This window comes from Dendrobates tinctorius, unplaced genomic scaffold (genome assembly GCF_039654945.1).
Source record: "Dendrobates tinctorius isolate UK_male_01 unplaced genomic scaffold, ASM3965494v1 ptg000081l, whole genome shotgun sequence".
Taxonomy (NCBI): Eukaryota; Metazoa; Chordata; class Amphibia; order Anura; family Dendrobatidae; genus Dendrobates; species Dendrobates tinctorius.
The window spans coordinates 7,931,081-7,949,890 of NW_027361749.1; the positions used below are offsets into that span (position 1 = coordinate 7,931,081).

The following is an 18,810-nucleotide window of genomic DNA, read 5'->3' on the forward strand; positions in this document are numbered from 1 at the left end:
TTTAATTCTGTCCTACTATTCCTGTCCAGTTGTGAGGTGTGAACTCCTATAAATAACATATTGCATTGCAAAACAAGACCATGAAAAAAAGATTTCATGGGTGGGCATCGAAGTTTTCAGGCGCCCCTCGTATATGCTGATGTTTCTTTCTTGTTTCACTTGAATATTTATGAATCGTCAGAACTATAAAATTGTTAAACTGTTAACCTTTACACAGGTTATAAAATGCCAATACACAATGGCGTCACCATTTACTGCTCTGAGAAATGTCACATCCTTCCTCATTGCAGCAATAGTTTTTACAGTGATATAAATGGAAACTTTTCTACTGAAAACTTTTTTCCACCTACAACACATACATTCCTTGTGTGAAAATTCCTCATCCGCTTTACTAAAACTCAAGGTTTCATCTATATCTTCACCATTTCCTTTTTCTTGATGGTCTTGATGGATTTTTCACCGCTGTTGATACTTGCTTTGCAAGTGACTTGTGGTCAGGTAAGAGAATCAAAAATAAATGTAATTCTTTTGTTTTTCTATGCCTTAAGCATAAACTTGTAGACTCAGTATATATACGAAAACGTTATTTTCATTGAATGAATAGCTCTGTACATTCGCACTCATTAGAGCATTGTGAGGGGGCATATAGAGATCCGTCATTTAGAGCCACACTGGACTTGATGTTGTGCTATATAACAAGTCGTCCGAACCTGCTGACAAGCTGAGGAAATTGGTCTTTGGATGATCCATTTATTTTCAGGGAAGATAAGTGTAATTTGCAGCTCTGTGTTGCAGTCATCATGGAAGGGCAGTGTGACACCGTCGGATATCATAAGTAGAGATGAGCGAATTTGTTCGGATTTTGGCCCCAAATCTGATTTTGACACATTCGTGCCATATTCGAACTCTATTTGGGCCGAATGTATGTCTTATGTTCGGTTCCGAACATATTCGGTAATTTCTACTTCCATTGACTCTAATGAAGTTCGGCTGTGTTCGAATCGGAACGTATTCAGAACCGAATCCGAGCAAATTTGCTCATCTCTAATCATAAGATGCATTGACAGTGGCTTTATTCTCTCTCCGTATTAATAGAATATCAGCAGTCAGCTGAGCATTTCTACACAAAACCATGTAAGTCAATGAAGGTTATAAATGAAGCCACAGCACATATGGAAAGTCAGCCTAAAGATTTACCTTTGCTTTCTGAAATAAATAATTTTGATGCACATGTTTTTCTTTTTCAGTGTTTTCCACAAACACCTGGTGAGTTTTCTCAAATTAATGTTCTCAATTGTAATAGATCGGTGTTGTGTTTTTATGGACGGTCTGTGAATCTAATGCCTGTTGGCACCATGCAATATTTCTAGGATAGAAAAGTTGTAGAGCTTCATAGCCACATGTGACTTGCAATAAAGCCAACGGCAACAGCAAGTAAGTTGCATGCTGCTTGCAACCAAAACTGACGGAAAATCAAATACTGTTGGAAGCATTTGCAACTCTGTGTCACGGTGCCGGTAGGTCTCGATGCGACACTGTAGGAGGTGATTAGATGCAATAATGCAGTGCAATGTTGCAATCTCAGTATTGCATAACATGTCTTTGGTTTTATGGCCTATAGCAGGAAGCTAAGACTCTGCCTACAGACCCACCCCGGTACATGGGTATATAATTAACCCATGACAGATTTCTCCACACCAGGTATCATTTTAATTAGTGTAACAATGCCAGCATTACAATGTCTGTAGTTTACTTAGCAAAATCCTGCTGACAGGTTCAGTTTAAGTATGAAATATTATTATATATTATTATAGTCAGACAAAAACTATTCAGCAGATGTTTTGGCTACAAACATGGCACATCTCATTATAAGGTCCCCTACAATGACCTTTGGTAATTTGGAGATAAAGACTCTCTTTAAATTGAACATATTATGGGCTTTATTTGTAAATATATACCAACAGTGAATAAACTGTGCACATAACTATATAGTATCAATGAATGAACCACACACATAAATATATACCAGCAGTAAATAAACTGCACACATAATTACACTATATACTGGCACTGAATAAACCATATACTTAAATGTTGACTAATAAACTACACACAAATATATACCAGAATTGAATAAACCACACACATAAATATATACCAGCAGTTCTGTTCAGCAGGTCTCTATACCTGCTCAGTGGTTCCGAGTCTTGCTCCTTCCACTATTGGTGCAGTGGATATACTCAAGACCACTCACTAGTCCCACAAACACAGTCCTGTTTAGGTCCGTTACCTTCAGTATATAGCAAGCTCAGGGTTTCTCTTAACAAGTCATCCTATCTAAGGACCCCGTTAAGATGGACGGCCACTCTGTCTCTTCAGTCAGTTCCAGGTAGTGCTACTCCCTTGTTCCTTAGTCTCTCCTGCTGTAGTTCACCCAATGGTAGCACTGCTCACAGACACTTATTACTTCTACATGAACTTGTCCCTATCTGGCTAACAGAAAGCAGTCACTTGCCCTAACACTAAGCACCTCCCACTATGGGTTAGTGCTGAACATTAATACTTACATTTCTGCTCAAAAGTTTACATACCCCGACAGAATATTTGCTTTCTTGGCCTTTTTTCAGAGAATATGAATGATAACACCAAAACTTTTTCTCCACTCATGGTTAGTGGTTGGGTGAAGCCATTTATTGTCAAACTACTGTGTTTTCTCTTTTTAAATCATAATGACAACCCAAAACATCCAAATGACCCTGACCAAAAGTTCACATATCCTGGTGATTTTATCCTGACAACATGCACAGAAATTGCATGTTGGCATTCTCCTGAGGGGAATCCGAATCTTTCCTGGTGGTGACCGTCACCTTGGTGGTATAGATTTCCCGCTGAGGCCTGGGTTGCTGGTCTCAGCAGCATTTCTGGAGCACGTCTGCTCCACTCTTTTCCCTCGCACCTAATATGCCTGCAGTCTGGTGCACAGTGCTTTTATTTCAAGGAACTCGTTTCCATGGGTAACCTGATCAGGTCCAGCACACCAAGTTGCTCACCCTGCAAATCTTCCAGCACAATTTGGGTCCTCTTGATTTCACCTGGCCAGCAGATAGTTATCTCTCCTAATTAATGGCACATCCTGCAAGGGCTCTTCAGGAATATCATTGCTTCTTATTACATTCCTCACCCTTTTTTGCTCACAACTCATTGGGCGAGTGAGATTCTTGTGGATTTGAAGTTTCACCACAGGTAGCCCCAGCAAACAGTTGAGTACAGTCCTTGGTTTTCTGCTGTATCTGGGACCAGACTCATTTTACAAGGAGTGGAGCAGGCTGCCACCAGAGGTGGAGAGTTCTCCTTCAATGGAAGTCTTCAAACTGAGGCTGTCTGAGATAGTTTAGTGAATCCTGCATTGAGAAGGGGGTTTGACACGATGACTCTTGAGGTCCCTTCCAACTCTAACATTCTATGATTCTATGAACATGTTGCAATCTATGTTTCCTGGACCTTACAGAAACATGGCTGACACCCTCTGACACAGTCTCCCCTGCTGAAATTTGTTTTGGTAGCCATCACTTCATCCACACTCCTCGCCTCCTGTCAATTTACATGGTGGGGGAGTTGGACTTCTATTTCCTAAAAGCTGCACCTGTAACTTGTCTGAAATAATGGTCCTCCACAAGCACCCACACAGAACGACATACACTAGACTTCATCTTCACCTGCCTCATTTCCCTATCTAACATCACCTCTTCCCCATCTTCTACCATTTACCGATTTTTCATCCCTGTCCTCTTTACCTGCCCACAAGCCCAGCAGCTAGCACAATGTCACAGAAATCTCTCACACCTAGACATCTGCACACCCTCTGACTCTCTTCTACCACTGTCCAACATAGCCTCACTCGGCGACACATTCAGTGAAGTGAGGATGTGTCAGTCTGGGATTTCCACTAACTCAGAGAAACTGAAGACCACTGCCTGAGGCGAGAAGTCCATCTCATCACATGGCAATAGCGACCTAAGCTGAAAGCACACTTGCAGCAGTTTATAACATTACCTGAATGTAGCTTTTTGTTTTTTTAATTAGGTTCTTCTTATTATTATTATTTGTACTTCCTTTAACAGGAAATGACAGATTTCTTTCAAACTATAAGGATATTCCTGCCATAAATCTAGGTATGTAAAACCAACATGTCAATCTAATGGTCCGGTGTTACGTGAGCAGATTATAGATAATGTATTGTTTTTACTTTTTAGCATCTGGTTTGAATTTATTTGAAGGAGACATTAAACTCGATTCAGTAAGTATAGTTGTTTTATTTTATAATTTTGTAACAGACACTGTAGGATGTTTGAAATGTATTTTTCCTAAAGTGAGTAGTGGCATTCAAATATTTAAAGGGGTTATCCAGGACTTTGTTTTTTTTGAAGGGTTATCCGGGACTTTGGGTGAAGAACTTACCTTCAGGTAGTTGCAGTTTACCTGTCTGTTTTCCCTGCAATGATGTATTCCAGTTCAGCCGGCGACTCTCCGACTTCATTTAACCTCACATCAACAAGGCAGCTTTTTCACGATGGGGTGTCAATGCTGACATTATGTTGATTGACACCCGATTCCCTGCAGTTAGGCAGTGGGGAACCGGTTGTCATGCAGCATGACATCGGCAGTGAGACCCCATCAACAGAGTAGAGCAGAAGAGAAGGAGCTGTTCTGTCAACGTGAAGTCACTGGAAGCAGGAAAATTGCTGATAGGAGCAGTTGTTGACCATGCTGAACCAGAAGAGATCAATACAGCTCAGGCAGGTAGATAGCAACTACCTGCGTGTAAGTTTTCAACCGGCAACTGTTACCACCCACCTTTCGTGTCTACCTCTTTCCTCATAGACTGTAAGCTTGCGATCAGGGCCCTCTTTCCTCTTGGTATTTGTTATAATCTACTGTATGTGATTATTGTTATGCTGTAATGTATATTGTCTGTACAAATCCCCTCTGAAATGTAAAGTGCTGCGGAATATGTCGGCGCTATAAAAATAAAATTTATTATTATTATTATAAGGACAAGAAAAGAAAGTCCCGGATAACCCCTTGAAAAACAGGCTCCATGTGGAAAAATCACACTATTTTGCAGATATTATAGCAGGTGTTATTTGGAGTCCATGTAACCACATAAAACTCTAAATAAAGTTAAAGAGGCCCTCCCATTAATTTTAATCTCTATGTTAATCAATTAAATAGATAGTGGCGTAATGACCACGTTTGCAGCGGTTGCCACTGCGACTGGGCCTGGTGGGTCAGGGGTCCGTTGACGCCAGCAAAAACTTCAACTGGATGTGCATTTTCAGATGCACATCCAGTTAAAGTGTATTGCCCAGCGCAGACCTATCGGTCCGTGCTCCGCAATGCACACTGCCGGCCAAGCGGAGGGCAGCAGCTGATATCGGCTTGCACATGACCGGGGACGCATTCCAGGACTAGCGCATCGGGGAGCGAAGGGAAGGTGAGTATTTATTTTTTAAATCAGTAGCCATACTAGTACATGGATCACTGAAGGGGTGATGCATTATACTTTATGGATGACTTACACCAAATAAAGAGCATGAACCGCACCTCCAAAAATCATACATTCATCAAATGCTGCTAGGCAAAAATTTTTATAAAACTGAACATGAGGTTCTTAGTTTAACATTCTGATCAGACTGTATGAAGCCCACTGCCACTTCACGGGCAACCTCTTAGTGGGTCCCTATCGCCCTAACAGAGCGAAGCCGTGCGCTGACCACCGCCGCAGCGACAATGCACCAGCAAGGCGGATGGCCTGGTGCCTCACAGCACCCATGCTGCAAGACTGAGTCCCCATGACTCAAGACCGCGCCACCCCACCGGCTCAAAAGCACAGCAACAATGGCCGCCACACAGCACCCACACCAAATGAAAGGAGCATTGAAACTCACCTTCCTCAAGCTCTCCAGTGAGAGTAAAAATGGGCTAGACCCTTTTCCTTGCAGTCTCCTGCTAATTTAAAATCACCTGTGCCAAATGGGAGGAGTGCTTGTCCAAGAAAGGGGAAAGACCATGCTATACACCACTTTATGGATGCCTTTGGGGTGCATTATTCTTTATAGATGACTATGGGATGTGCATTATACTTTTATGGATGACTATGGGGTGCATTATACTTTATAGATGACTGTGGGATGTGCATATACTTTTGTGGATGATTATGGGGTGCATTATACTTTATGGATGACTCTGGGGGCGCATTATAGCTTATGGGTGACTATGGGATGTGCGTTATACTTTTATGGATGATTATGGGAGTGCATTATATTGTATTGGTGACTTTGCGCTGTGCATTATACTTTATGGCTGACTGTGGGGTGCATTATAGTTTACGTATGACTATGGGGTGCATTATACTTTATGGATGACTGTGGGGTGCATTATAGTTTATGTTTGACTATCGGGGTGCATTATACTTTATAGATGACTATGGGAGTGCATTATACTTTATGGATGATTATAGGATGTGCATTATACTTTATATTTGACTATGGGATGTACATTACACTTTATGGGTAACTATGACGGTGCATTATTCTTTATGGGTGACTATGGGACATGCATTATACTTTATGGATGACTACGGGGGTGCATTATTCTTTATGGGTGACACTGGAATGTGCATTATACTTTATGGGTGATTATGGGATGTGAATTATACTTTATGGGTGACTATGGGACGCACAGTACATTATACTTGATGATGACTATGGGATGTGCATTATACTTTATGGATGATTATGAGATGTTCATTATACTATACGGAGGACTATGGGGTGTGCATTATACCATATTGAAGACTGTGGTGTGCAGTATACTATATGGAGGACTATGGATTGTGCATTGTACTATATGCAGGATTATGGAGAATGCATTATACTTCTGCTATGCTGCCCTATGACTTCTATATATGCCCCTGATGAGTATATTGCTTTATTTTTTCTGTGCATTAAAGACCAGCGACAGAACGGGAACCATGTATACCAGGATGGGGATATATATACCAGGATGGAGCCCAGGGTGAGGATGAGGCCCGTATATACCAGGATGAGGGAAATATATATCACGATGGAGGGCATATGTATATATACAGTACCTTGCGAAAGTTTTCGGCCCCCTGGAACTTTTCAACCTTTTCCCACATATCAGGCTTCAAACATAAATATACCAAATGTAAATTTTTGGTGAAGAATCAACAACAAGTGGAACACAATTTGGAAGTTGAACGAAATTTATTGGTTATTTTAAATTTTTGTGGAAAGTCAAAAACTGAAAAGTGGGGCGTGCAATATTATTCAGCCCCTTTACTTTCAGTGAAGTAAACTCATTCCAGAAGTTCATTGTGGATCTCGGAATGATCCAATGTTGTCCTAAATGGCTAATGATGATAACTATAATCCACCTGTGTGTAATCAAGTCTCCATATAAATGCACCTGCTCTGTGATAGTCTCAGGGTTCTGTTTGAAGCACAGAGAGCATCATGAAGACCAAGGAACACAACAGGCAGGTCCGTGATACTGTTGTGGAGAAGTTTAAAGCCAGATTTGGATACAAAATTATTTCCAAAACTTTAAACATCTCAAGGAGCACTGTGCAAGCGATCATATTGAAATGGAAGGAGTATCATACCACTGCAAATCTACCAAGACACGGCGAGTCCGAGTATTTCACTACTTGCTCATCCCTAGTATGTGCCTTTACAGATCAAGTCCTATCAGTTTAATTAAACACAGCTGGACTCCAATGAAGGAGTAGAACCATCTCAAGGAGGATGACAAGGAAATGGACATGTGACTTAAATGAAGCGATGGCCGGGGGACCACCACAATGCAGGGAGACTACGGCACACAAGATGAGGTGCATACGACAAAGGGTTAATTTATTTACAGGCAAGGAATGCAGTATATAGGAAAATGCAGAAACAGGGGTATGCAGTGAAACAGACAATTTACAAGGATAATATTCTCTAGCTGGGCCGTCAAACAGCACGGAGCACCAACTATAACAGCTCAGTGTATTCATCCAAATGGCAAGACAACACAGTACAGTAATGTATGATGCTACACTAACTATAACTTATCTGGCCTTTTCTAACCTGGCCACACGGCTGCCGTGCTCTATCTATTGCAGTCTATCCTAAGCCCTAGCATGTGCACAGAAGAGGTTAACACTCAGCGTTGGTATCTCAGTCCATTCCCGGGGCCCCTGAAGTTTTGCAAGATGGTGCGCACGTCTTTCCTGGAAGCTCTGTGCAATGTGATCTTTTCCTTGTGTGCAAGTTCAATGATGCTCCTAGGAATGGTGGATTCCCCCTCTGGATCCCTTTCTTGTCTTTTCTTCGTGGCTTCCCATGGCAAGACAGGAAAGCCACCTTTTAATCCCCAGAATAGTTTACAAATCACAGTCGCCGACTAAACATTCTTTTCCTCAGCTCCAGGCAGGCACGTCTGCTTCCTGCAGAAATCTCGGGTCTCTCCTCACACAGAAAAGCAGCCCCTCCCCTCTCTAGTCTGGCAGACGAAAACAAACAGTCTTTACAGCAGGGAAGCGCAGAATGTCCCACTGCTCTAACCAAGGGGGTGCTGTCTCTTAAAGTGGGAGCTTGTCTCTACGGTTCATAGCAATGCCACCCTCTTACAAAATTGAGTGTCTGTGATATTTCAGTTTTTCTGTCTTAATAAATTTGCAAAATTTCTACATTTATTTTTTTTTCAGTCAAGATGGGGTGCAGAGTGTATATTAATGAGAAAAAAATGAACTTTTTTGAATTTACCAAATGGCTGCAATCAAACAAAGAGTGAAAAATTTAAAGGGGTCTGAATACTTTCCATACCCACTGCATTACACTGTTTGTATAACTGTGATAAATTTGGCCTAAGTTTTTCCTGTTTGCTCTAATTTTAAGTTGTCTTACCTTAAAGGGAACCTGTTGGGTCCCCATGCCCTCCAATCATCAGCATTCACCTATGTGACTAAACTCCCTCTTAACCAGCCCAGTATAACATAATTCAGTTAAATGCTTTAAAGAAGCATTTATAACCTTCGCTTTTCCAATGCTAATGAGGGCTTGGACTAGTCGTTGGGATGTTAGTTCACCAGCCTAATCAGCCCTCTTTCAATATTATCATGCACCTGTGATGCACAGCTGACAGGCTACCCACTCCACCAGACACAAACTTTATTCAGCTGCAGAAAAAAAATCCTCTTCGTGTCAATTAACCCCTTCAGAAGAGTAATATCTAGTGCATGGTAATGCCATGTATTCCCCTCCTGAAGGTCTGGGTCAGCCATACTAGCAGCATCACTGTGTCTGTGAAGCCAGTGGAATGTGTCCCGGCTTCAGAGGCACACTGCGCATAACCAGAAGCCATCTTCTGAACTTTCGGACATGCCCAGTGTGCCTCTGAAGCCGGGAAGCGTGCACGGGCGTGATAACTGTGAAAGAGGGCTGACTAGTCTGGGGTAACTAATGTCCCATCGACTAGTCAAAGCCCTCACTAGCATAGGAAAAGCAGAGGTTATAAATGCTTCTTTAAAGCATTTATTTAAGTGAATTATGTAATAAAAGGCTGGTTAAGGAAGGAGTTTAATCATATTGTAAGGATTCGGACTCGCTTAGGTGCGGCGGGAGTCAAACATGAGGCACGTTCCTTTAAAATTTCACATGGTTTATTACTCCATAAACCAGAGACAGCACATAAACAGTCCTTAGCTGGGCTGTGTTCCCTCAGGTCCTGTGCACACAGGCCAGGGCAATGTCCAGAGCAGCGCTCTATCTGCAGCCGCAGACACAGGAAGGCTTCTCCTTCCTTGGAACACAGACCACTCTCTGTAGTGTCCCACCTGGACACATGGAAGTCTGTCCACACTCTGCCAGACTTCCTCACAGTCTCTCTCACATGTGCCAAACACCTTAATTACATAGCCCTGTAACCACACCCATAGGTGAGGTATGGATCACATGAGCTGGTCACATGGTCAGGACTTCACCACATGTCCTGAACATACACATATCTTCAGGCAAAACGGAGTACATTCCGCACCCAGTGCACTAAATGACATCTTTAGTGCTCATGTACACTATAGGCAAAATACTCCGGGTTGCATCGCAGGGAGCATCCCTCCATGTGACATATCTCCCATTAACCACGCGTTCACCTGTCACACCACATATCCCCCTCCTCTGCCTAAAGCCGTGGGGCTTGGCACTTTCTATTACTCGACCAGAGATCCTTCTCGGTCGTCTCTGCCAGTCAAATCGTCTATCAAAGTCAGGCCCTGCTAGTGAACTCTTCAGTAGGCATCCCTTATCCGACTCTGTCTTGTTCTTTGATAAAGATGGGCCCACGTCAGACCACCCGCATCCCCGGCGGTCAGTATGGTGTTGCGACTCCCTTGCCCCCATACCTCTTGTCTGGACTGACTCTTTGTCACCACGTCTTCTACAGGGTCTCCTGCCTAGGTCACTCAGCTCTGAGCTAACTGAGGCATCACTACTTCCTCTTCCATCAGGCCACCTACTGTCCTCTCTCTGCTGGCCATTTCTCCTAAGGTCTATAAGGTCCCGAGAGCAGCCCTTCCATTTATCTCTATGTACTCTCTTATCTCCATCTTTAGGACTTCCAGTCTTAAGTGAACCTCTTTGCCTTTCTATACCGCGAGTTGAAGGAGGCGGCCATCTTCTTTCCATTTCCTCCAGCTCTCTACTGATCTGCTTCCTCTCAAGTCTTAGCTGCTCTACTTCTTTCAGGTATGACACGCGATACTCCAGGAGCATCCGGATATTCCCAAGGCTCTCCATGGACCCGACAACGAGGAATGGAACCATCCCATCTTCACCCTTGTCCTGGGTTTCGTCATTAGCCGGAATCCTCACTCTCATCACGCCAGACCTGTTCACCATGTCCTGCATCACTTTCCCAAACCTTCCGATGACTTTCCTCACCAGACCTCCGGGCACTTGAATGATGTCTTCTGCAATGCCCTGCTGACTTTGAACTTTCCTCGCACACTCTAGACATCGAGCGGCTTCTTTTTTTCCCAACAGGATCATCTGCCTTGTGCGGAGGCATTGTAGATGCATATCCCTCAGGATAGTAACCCGCTTCCTTGTGACTTCCTTAGATGACAGTATGACCAGCTGCTTCGTCTCTGGTGCCCAGATCACACTACATGCTTCTATAGCCTTCCTAAAGGCCTCATGCACACCTTCCTCAGCACAGGCTTCCTGCATGTCTTCTGGTACATCAATTACAACCTTGAAGGTCGTGGACTTGCTCTCACCCTGAACAGATGGCTCTGGGTTCCCTACGGACACTTCCCTCAAGATATCTGTCACGATTGGATGACTGTCTTGTGCAGCCCTTGGCTCACCATCTTCCTGAGATTTACAGTCTTCAGGACCCTTTTCCAAGATGGGCTTTGGCAGTTTTGCCTTGCTATCAGGCGGGCACGGCTGCTGTACGTCTTCGCCCATCCACTTCTCCCGTAGAAGACCTTTTCCTACTCCACTGAGTTCTTGCAGAACTTTATCTCGCTCCTCTGCCAGGTACCGATGCTCATCCTCTCTCCTGAGAATCTCCTGTTGATACTTCTCTTGGGCCTCTCTGAGCACCTCCATATCTTCCAACAGGGTCTTGTTCATGGTTTTACACGCTGACAGGTGACCTCTGAGCTCAGAGACTTCCTTCTCCAGCTCATCCACTCTGTGCTCAGTCACTTGTCTCAGTGCTTTGCCTGCCAAGAGCTCGGACTCTAGGTGGTGCAACCGCTCCACCTGCGCGGAGTTGGTGACTTCCAGACTCGCCACCTTCAGACACTCCCTCGCCAGCTGCTGACACATCTCTTCGCGCCCTTGCTCCAAGTCTCGTAGGTGCGCTTCTACCTGGTGCAAACTGTCATTACACTGGATTCGTGCTTCTGTCTGACAAACACTGTCTTCAGCCCTAGTGGTTGCTACTGGCAATAACATATTACAGTCACGCCTGGTACCTGTGTCACACCCCACCGCATGGGAAATGTTCATGTTGCTCTCTGTTCGGGTGTCAGGTCCACTCTTTTTAATTACCACACCACTATCAGTCTCTCTCTGGTACCAGTCAGGTGACATCATGTCTGTAAGTGGGGCCGACGCACTGTTCTCTCTGGTCATGTTTAACTTAGGCCTGTCAACTTTAGGAGGCGGACTTTTCACACCATTACCTCCCATACACATTATATCAACAGACACTTCTCCTTTTGTCCACCAGTCCCACAGGGCTTCTAAGTCCCGCCCTATTACCATAGTATACTGTAAGTCTGGGTCTACTGTCACTACATGGTACGTGGAACTCTCAGTCGTGTCAATGTAGAGGTATGCTGTCAAAAGTTCTTTATCGTCCCCACCAAAGCCATTCACTCTCGTCACCGTCCCAGGCGACACAGAACGTCCAGGAGTGGTTTTTACCACAGATACCGGACTCCCAGGGTCTAACAATCCCATCACCCGTTCTCCATCCAGCCAGAAGGGGCACTGTAGTGTTGGTTCACTGACCGAGCTACTCACAGTCGTCTCATCTCCCAGCCCACCATCCGTCATGTCACGAGACGTCAGGTCAGTAAGTTGGGCAGATGTCCTTCTCCTTCCGGTCAGTTCTACCTCTGACCTGTCTACGTCAGGAGCCGTCACTATCTTAGTGTCCGCTGGCCCCACAGTCGAAGCATCTCCATCGTCCGACCAAACGTCATCAAACAAAACAAAGTCCCGGCCCCTCTCCCAGGCATAGACTAAGTCCCGTGGTATCCCTCCCCCTTGGCACTCACCACCTTTGGTCCCCTCAAACACTACTCTGTCTACTGCATAGTTCACCGTGACCCCGTGTTTACAGCGAACCCTGACGTTTTTCTCGGACAGAGAGAAAGTGAGAGGAGTTCCTGTCAGAGTCACCTGATTCTCTGATTCCAGCCGACCAAAGGCTCCTTCCCGGTGCAGCATCACTGTACACATCTGTGGCCCGTCATTACTACCTGGAAAGGATATTCCACATTCTGAAAAAGACCTGCACATACACTGCGGTACTCCAGACGTACCTACTGAGTCACCCAGTGCTGTCACTTCTTCAAACTTGGCCCCTTTCTGGACCACCACCCCGCTTTGGGTTTCCACCCCCTCCCGGGACTCCACCCCATTTTGGGTTACCACCCCAATTTGGGCCACCGCCCCCTTTGGGGACTCCACCCCTTTACGGGCTACCACCCCGATTTGGGCCACCGCCCCCTTTTGGGACTCCACCCCTTTATGGGCTACCACCCCGATTTGGGCCACCGCCCCCTTTTGGGACTCCACCCCTTTTCGGGATCTCCCCATGTCTGTCCTGCAGAACCTCTTAGGCCACAGTTCACACAGTAGTGTTTTTTTTTTTTCTTCAGGCTGGTACTGGCCCTTTAAGCACGACACCACTTCTTTCTGGCACTGCCTCAGCTCCTGCCGTCGCTCACAAGCAGCTGCTGGTGTCTCTGCAGCTCCTGCTGCGTCGTCTTCGTGGACCCGCCGATCCACCGGAAGCCACTTGTTGCCCTCAAAAGGAAGAAAAAACCAGAAAAGCGCGCCCATAGGGCCTTACCAGTGCAGGTATAATGGGTATAAGGACATAATACAGGGTACTCACCCTTAATAGTTGTGTAAAGCCACAACTACTGTATCCGCTTAGTCATATGCCATAAAGCTGCAGCAGGATGGTGTAGACAGACAGCGTCTGCTACCAATGCTCAAATAGGAGATCCCAAAAAGAAAAAACATCAGGTCCCCGCGCTGCGAGACCTTCGTGAGCGTACTGAGCCACAGCAAGCACTTTCAGGATTTTTTTTTTTTTTTGCAGAGAAGCGAGGAAAAGGGAAAAAAAAAACACAAGCACAGTCTCTCACTGACTCTGGTCAGTGCAACACGGATTCCTGTCCGTTACCTGCTGGTGTCAGCCACACAGGTTCTCGGGTACCTTTTCTCCTCATAGGCATCCCACAAATCTCCATACAGTCATTTCCTCTGACCTCGGTCAGTATTACTCACGATTTTCCATACCGTCTGTGCTCCTGGGAATCGCTGCCCGCAGTCTGTCACCAATTGTAAGGATTCGGACTCGCTTAGGTGCAGTGGGAGTCAAACATGAGGCACGTTCCTTTAAAATTTCACATGGTTTATTACTCCATAAACCAGAGACAGCACATAAACAGTCCTTAGCTGGGCTGTGTTCCCTCAGGTCCTGTGCACACAGGCCAGGGCAATGTCCAGAGCAGCGCTCTATCTGCAGCCGCAGACACAGGAAGGCTTCTCCTTCCTTGGAACACAGACCACTCTCTGTAGTGTCCCACCTGGACACATGGAAGTCTGTCCACACTCTGCCAGACTTCCTCACAGTCTCTCTCACATGTGCCAAACACCTTAATTACATAGCCCTGTAACCACACCCAAAGGTGAGGTATGGATCACATGAGCTGGTCACATGGTCAGGACTTCACCACATGTCCTGAACATACACATATCTTCAGGCAAAACGGAGTACATTCCGCACCCAGTGCACTAAATGACATCTTTAGTGCTCATGTACACTATAGGCAAAATACTCCGGGTTGCATCGCAGGGAGCATCCCTCCATGTGACATATCTCCCATTAACCACGCGTTCACCTGTCACACCACAATATGTAACTGAATTCTGCTGAATTGGGAGGGCACAGGAGACCTGACAGGTTCCCTTTAAGTAATTGTAGGCTACATCAGTTTAGGTATTATTTTAAATCTAAGAGTATTTTTAATTACTTGCTTTATTTAGACTGAAAGAAACACCATTATTGGTTCGCAATATAGATGGCCACTGACAGTCCCATACTACTTAGAAGATAGTCTTGGTAAGTACATCACATACGCCTCTTTTGTCTTTTCAATCATAATTAGTATCAATGAATATAAACTCAATAAATTATTCCTTCCTGATACCTTTCTAAGGTTCTCGCAAACAGCCATATATATACTGTGTGACGATCGTCACGCTGAGCGCTGACATGACCAAATGAGGGTGTCAGCTCTATATGAGAGCTGACACACTGCAGCAATTGGTGTTAGAATCGATCATGTGCATTCAGTCCCTCTGATGCCGCTATCAATAGTGACAGTGACATCGATGGGAATCGTAGCGGGAGGGAGCTCCCTCTGTGCTCCCATCAGCACAATGATTTTTTTTTATTAACAATTGTAAAAATAAAATAAAGAACAGCAAAAAAAAGAAAAAATATTAATCAAATAGATATCTATGTAGGAACAAAAATAAACCAAAAAGTACACATATGGGGTATTGCTGCGACTGGACCTATAACATTTCCATACTAGTTAACCCCTTCAGTGAACACCATAAAAAATAAATAAAAAGTGAGGCAAAAACTATGCTTTGGTATCTAGTAAAACGTCATTGTGTCCCGCAAGAAACAAACTGATATACACGTCACCCATCGAAAAAATAGAAAAGGTTATAGCTCTCAGAATAAAGCGAAGCAAAAATAATTTTTTTTACAATAAAGTCTTTATTGTGTAAAAGAGCCAAAACATAAAAAGAGATATAAATGTATTAGTGATGTAATCGTACTGACACAGAGAATAAATCTGTCTTATCAATTTTACCATGCGCGATAAAACACCCTTAAATAAAACAATTCCTGAATTGCTGTTTTTTGTTCATTCTGCCTCACAAAACTCAGACTAGAAAGATTAAAAAATGTCATTTAGCCAAAAGAGGTACAAATAAAATCATCAACTCATCCCACAAAAAATAAGCTCTCATATGACTCTGTCAGCCGAAACAATTATAGCAATTTAAATAAGGGGATGAATAAAAAGCGTCTTTTAGTGGGTGACAGCAGCCAAACATTAAAAAAAATATATATATAGTTCTGGTATCGCTGTAAACGCACCGACCCGAAGAATAATATCATCTAATCACTTATACAGCACGAAGAATGGTGTAAAAAATAACTAAAACCAATTCTTCACCTGCTGTTGATTTGTTCATTTTGCATCCCACACTTAGTGTCGGAGTCTAGTCCGAAAGGAGGGAGACAGAGAAAGACAATTTTTCAGCTGCAAAGTTTTGGTCCCAATTGTTTTCAGTCAGGTTCAGGTTCAAGTTTGGGTCAATTTCTTTTACCCGAAGCGAACTTTCGACTAAAGGCCCCGTCACACTAAGCGATCTCGGTAGCGAGATCGCTGCTGAGTCACAACTTTTGTGACGTAACAGCGATCTCACCAGCGAGATCGCTGTGTGTGACAGCGATCAGCGAGCGGCCCCCCTGCCGGTATCGCTGATCGCTGGAAGAAACCTCTGGACATTTCTTTGGTCGCTGGTCTCCCGCTGGCCAGCACGCATCACTGTGTGTGACAGGCGGGAGACCAGCGATCAGGTGTAAAAAATAATAAAAAAGATAAAAAACATAGTTATTCTCACCTTCCGACGTCCCGTTCTGCCATCCTGCCTCTCTCCACGCTCCAGTCCCAGTGATCCTTTGCATGAATGACCGCGAGACTTTGTTATCCCTCGAGACCGTGACATTTCGCGGTCATTCTCGCAAAGGATCACTGGGACCGGACCGTGGAGAGAGGCAGGATAGCAGAACGGGACGTCGGAAGGTGAGAATAACTATATTTTTTATTTTGATTCTATTTTTTACAGGGATGGCCAGCGATGCCGGGCGCTCGGCATCGCTGTGCTGATCGCTGGTGAAGCTGTGTGACAGCTCACAAGCGATCACATAGCGACTTACTAGCGATCCTGACACCTTGATATCGGTGTCAGGATCGCTGGTAAGTCGCTTAGTGTGACGGGGCCTTAAGGCTGGAGTCACACACAACCATTAAAAAATCGGACCGATTTTAACGGTACGAAATCGCACAAAGATTTCTTGTCCAGGGATCCGTCTGTCATCCCATTTTCCGGCGATGAACCGATTTTATTCGCATCTAAGCATCAAATTGACATCCAGTGCCAATGCCTGATGCTCTTTCCTGTTGACCTGGAGAAGTCTTGCGATTTAATCGCAAGTCACACGTGTAGTGCGTTTTCAATGCGATTTTTAATCGCATCCATAGACTTGCATTGTTGAATCCAATCCGAAAATCGGTGACAATCGCAGCATGCTGCGATTGTCTCGGCCCGAGGAACGGATGCGATAAAAAAACGCATGATGGGAGCAGCACCATAGAATAACATTGGGACGAATGCAATGCGATTTTTTATCGCATTGCATTCGTCTAATTTAATCGCTAGTGTGACTCCAGCCTAAAGTTTGGATTTTGGGTCGGGGACAAGAATTCGAAATTCCACTGGTCCATTCATCCCTAGTCACGATCCACAAGACTTTAGGTATACTCTCATTTAGTGAAGAGGCTGAACCAAAATTGAAGCATATCCCCAATAAACAGGATAGGTGATAAGCAGTAGAGATGAGCGAGCTTGTTTGGAAAACGTTCGCCAATTTCAAATGGCACAAAAATTGCACATTCGGATTCATGTTCAGTTTCCCAAGCATTTTTCAACAAAATCGTCAAGATTCGGCCAAAGCTCAATAAATCATCGAGTTTCCACTAATGCTTATGTTAGGACTTTGGCTAGGATAGTGGTGCAGTATTATGAGTTGGGGGGGACGTTTTTCATGAGGGGAGGGGGTGGGCAGAGGTCAGAGCAGCGATGGACTGTTTATTTTTTAATTACCTTCATGTGTGGAGATTCCGGCAGCCAATCAGGGCACAGAAACCATCTGCAACGTCAAGACACAAGGGCTTCTGTCATTGGCTGCTGAAGTCACATGTTCTTCTCCAAATAAAAAGAGGACATTTTTTGTTTTGTGCCATTTTGTCAGTGTAACAGCGCAGAAAGGCTGCTCCTTCTGCCGCTGCAAGTAGTCAGAGAGTTGAGACAGATAGGATCCTGGGTGAAATCGACCTTCCAGCATTTAAATCCTTTCTGCTAATAGTGTGGGCCATACACCAGGCCACATTTCAGAATTTAAATCGTTTGTGCTAATTATGTGGTCCAGCCAGGAGTCTATATTTCAGAATTTAAATTCTTTCTGCTAATAGTGCGGGCCATACACCAGGCCACATTTCAGAATCTAAAATGTTTGTGCTAATAGTGTGGCCCAGACACAAGGCCACATTTCTAAATCTAAATCCTTTCTGCTAATAGTGTGGTTCAGACACCAGTCCACATTTGTGAATCTGAATCCTTTCTGCTAATAGTGTGGTTCAGACACACTATCTCAGCAAATAAATACTGATTGTTAATTTAGTGAGAGGGAACAGAGGTTTGGGCTTAGGGTTGTGAAACAGCTGTTTAACCCCTTCACTACCAAGGGTGGTTTGCACGTTAACTACCGGGCCAATTTTTACAATTCTGACCACTGTACCTTTATGAGGTCATAACTCTGGAACGCTTTCATGGATCCTGGTGATTCTGACATTGTTTTCTCGTGACATATTGTACTTCATGTTTGTGGTAAAATTGCATTCAAATAACTTGCGTTTATTTGTGAAAAAAACGGAAATTTGGCGAAAATGTTGAAAATTTTGCAATTTTCCAACTTTGAATTTTTATGCCCTTAAATCACAGCGATACGGCACACAAAAAACTTAATACATAACATTTCCCACATGTTTACTTTACATCAGCACAATTTTGCAACCAAAATTTTTTTTTGCTAGGAAGTTATAAGGGTTAAAATTTGACCAGCGAT

At 44.1% G+C, this 18,810-nt stretch overlaps 1 protein-coding gene across 2 annotated transcripts in view; it reads left to right on the forward strand.

Annotated features, from left to right (window-relative positions):
• Positions 1-301: 301 nt before the first annotated feature.
• LOC141096868 (meprin A subunit beta-like) overlaps positions 302-18,810 on the forward strand; it is a 177,791-nt gene continuing 159,282 nt past the window's right edge. For both annotated transcript variants that reach the window (XM_073583727.1, XM_073583728.1), the window contains exons 1-5: positions 302-498; positions 1,248-1,266; positions 4,122-4,172; positions 4,254-4,297; positions 14,865-14,940. In XM_073583727.1, the coding sequence (XP_073439828.1) occupies positions 439-498; positions 1,248-1,266; positions 4,122-4,172; positions 4,254-4,297; positions 14,865-14,940 (250 nt within the window). In that variant the 5' untranslated portion in view covers positions 302-438. The remainder of the gene's footprint in view (positions 499-1,247; positions 1,267-4,121; positions 4,173-4,253; positions 4,298-14,864; positions 14,941-18,810) is intronic.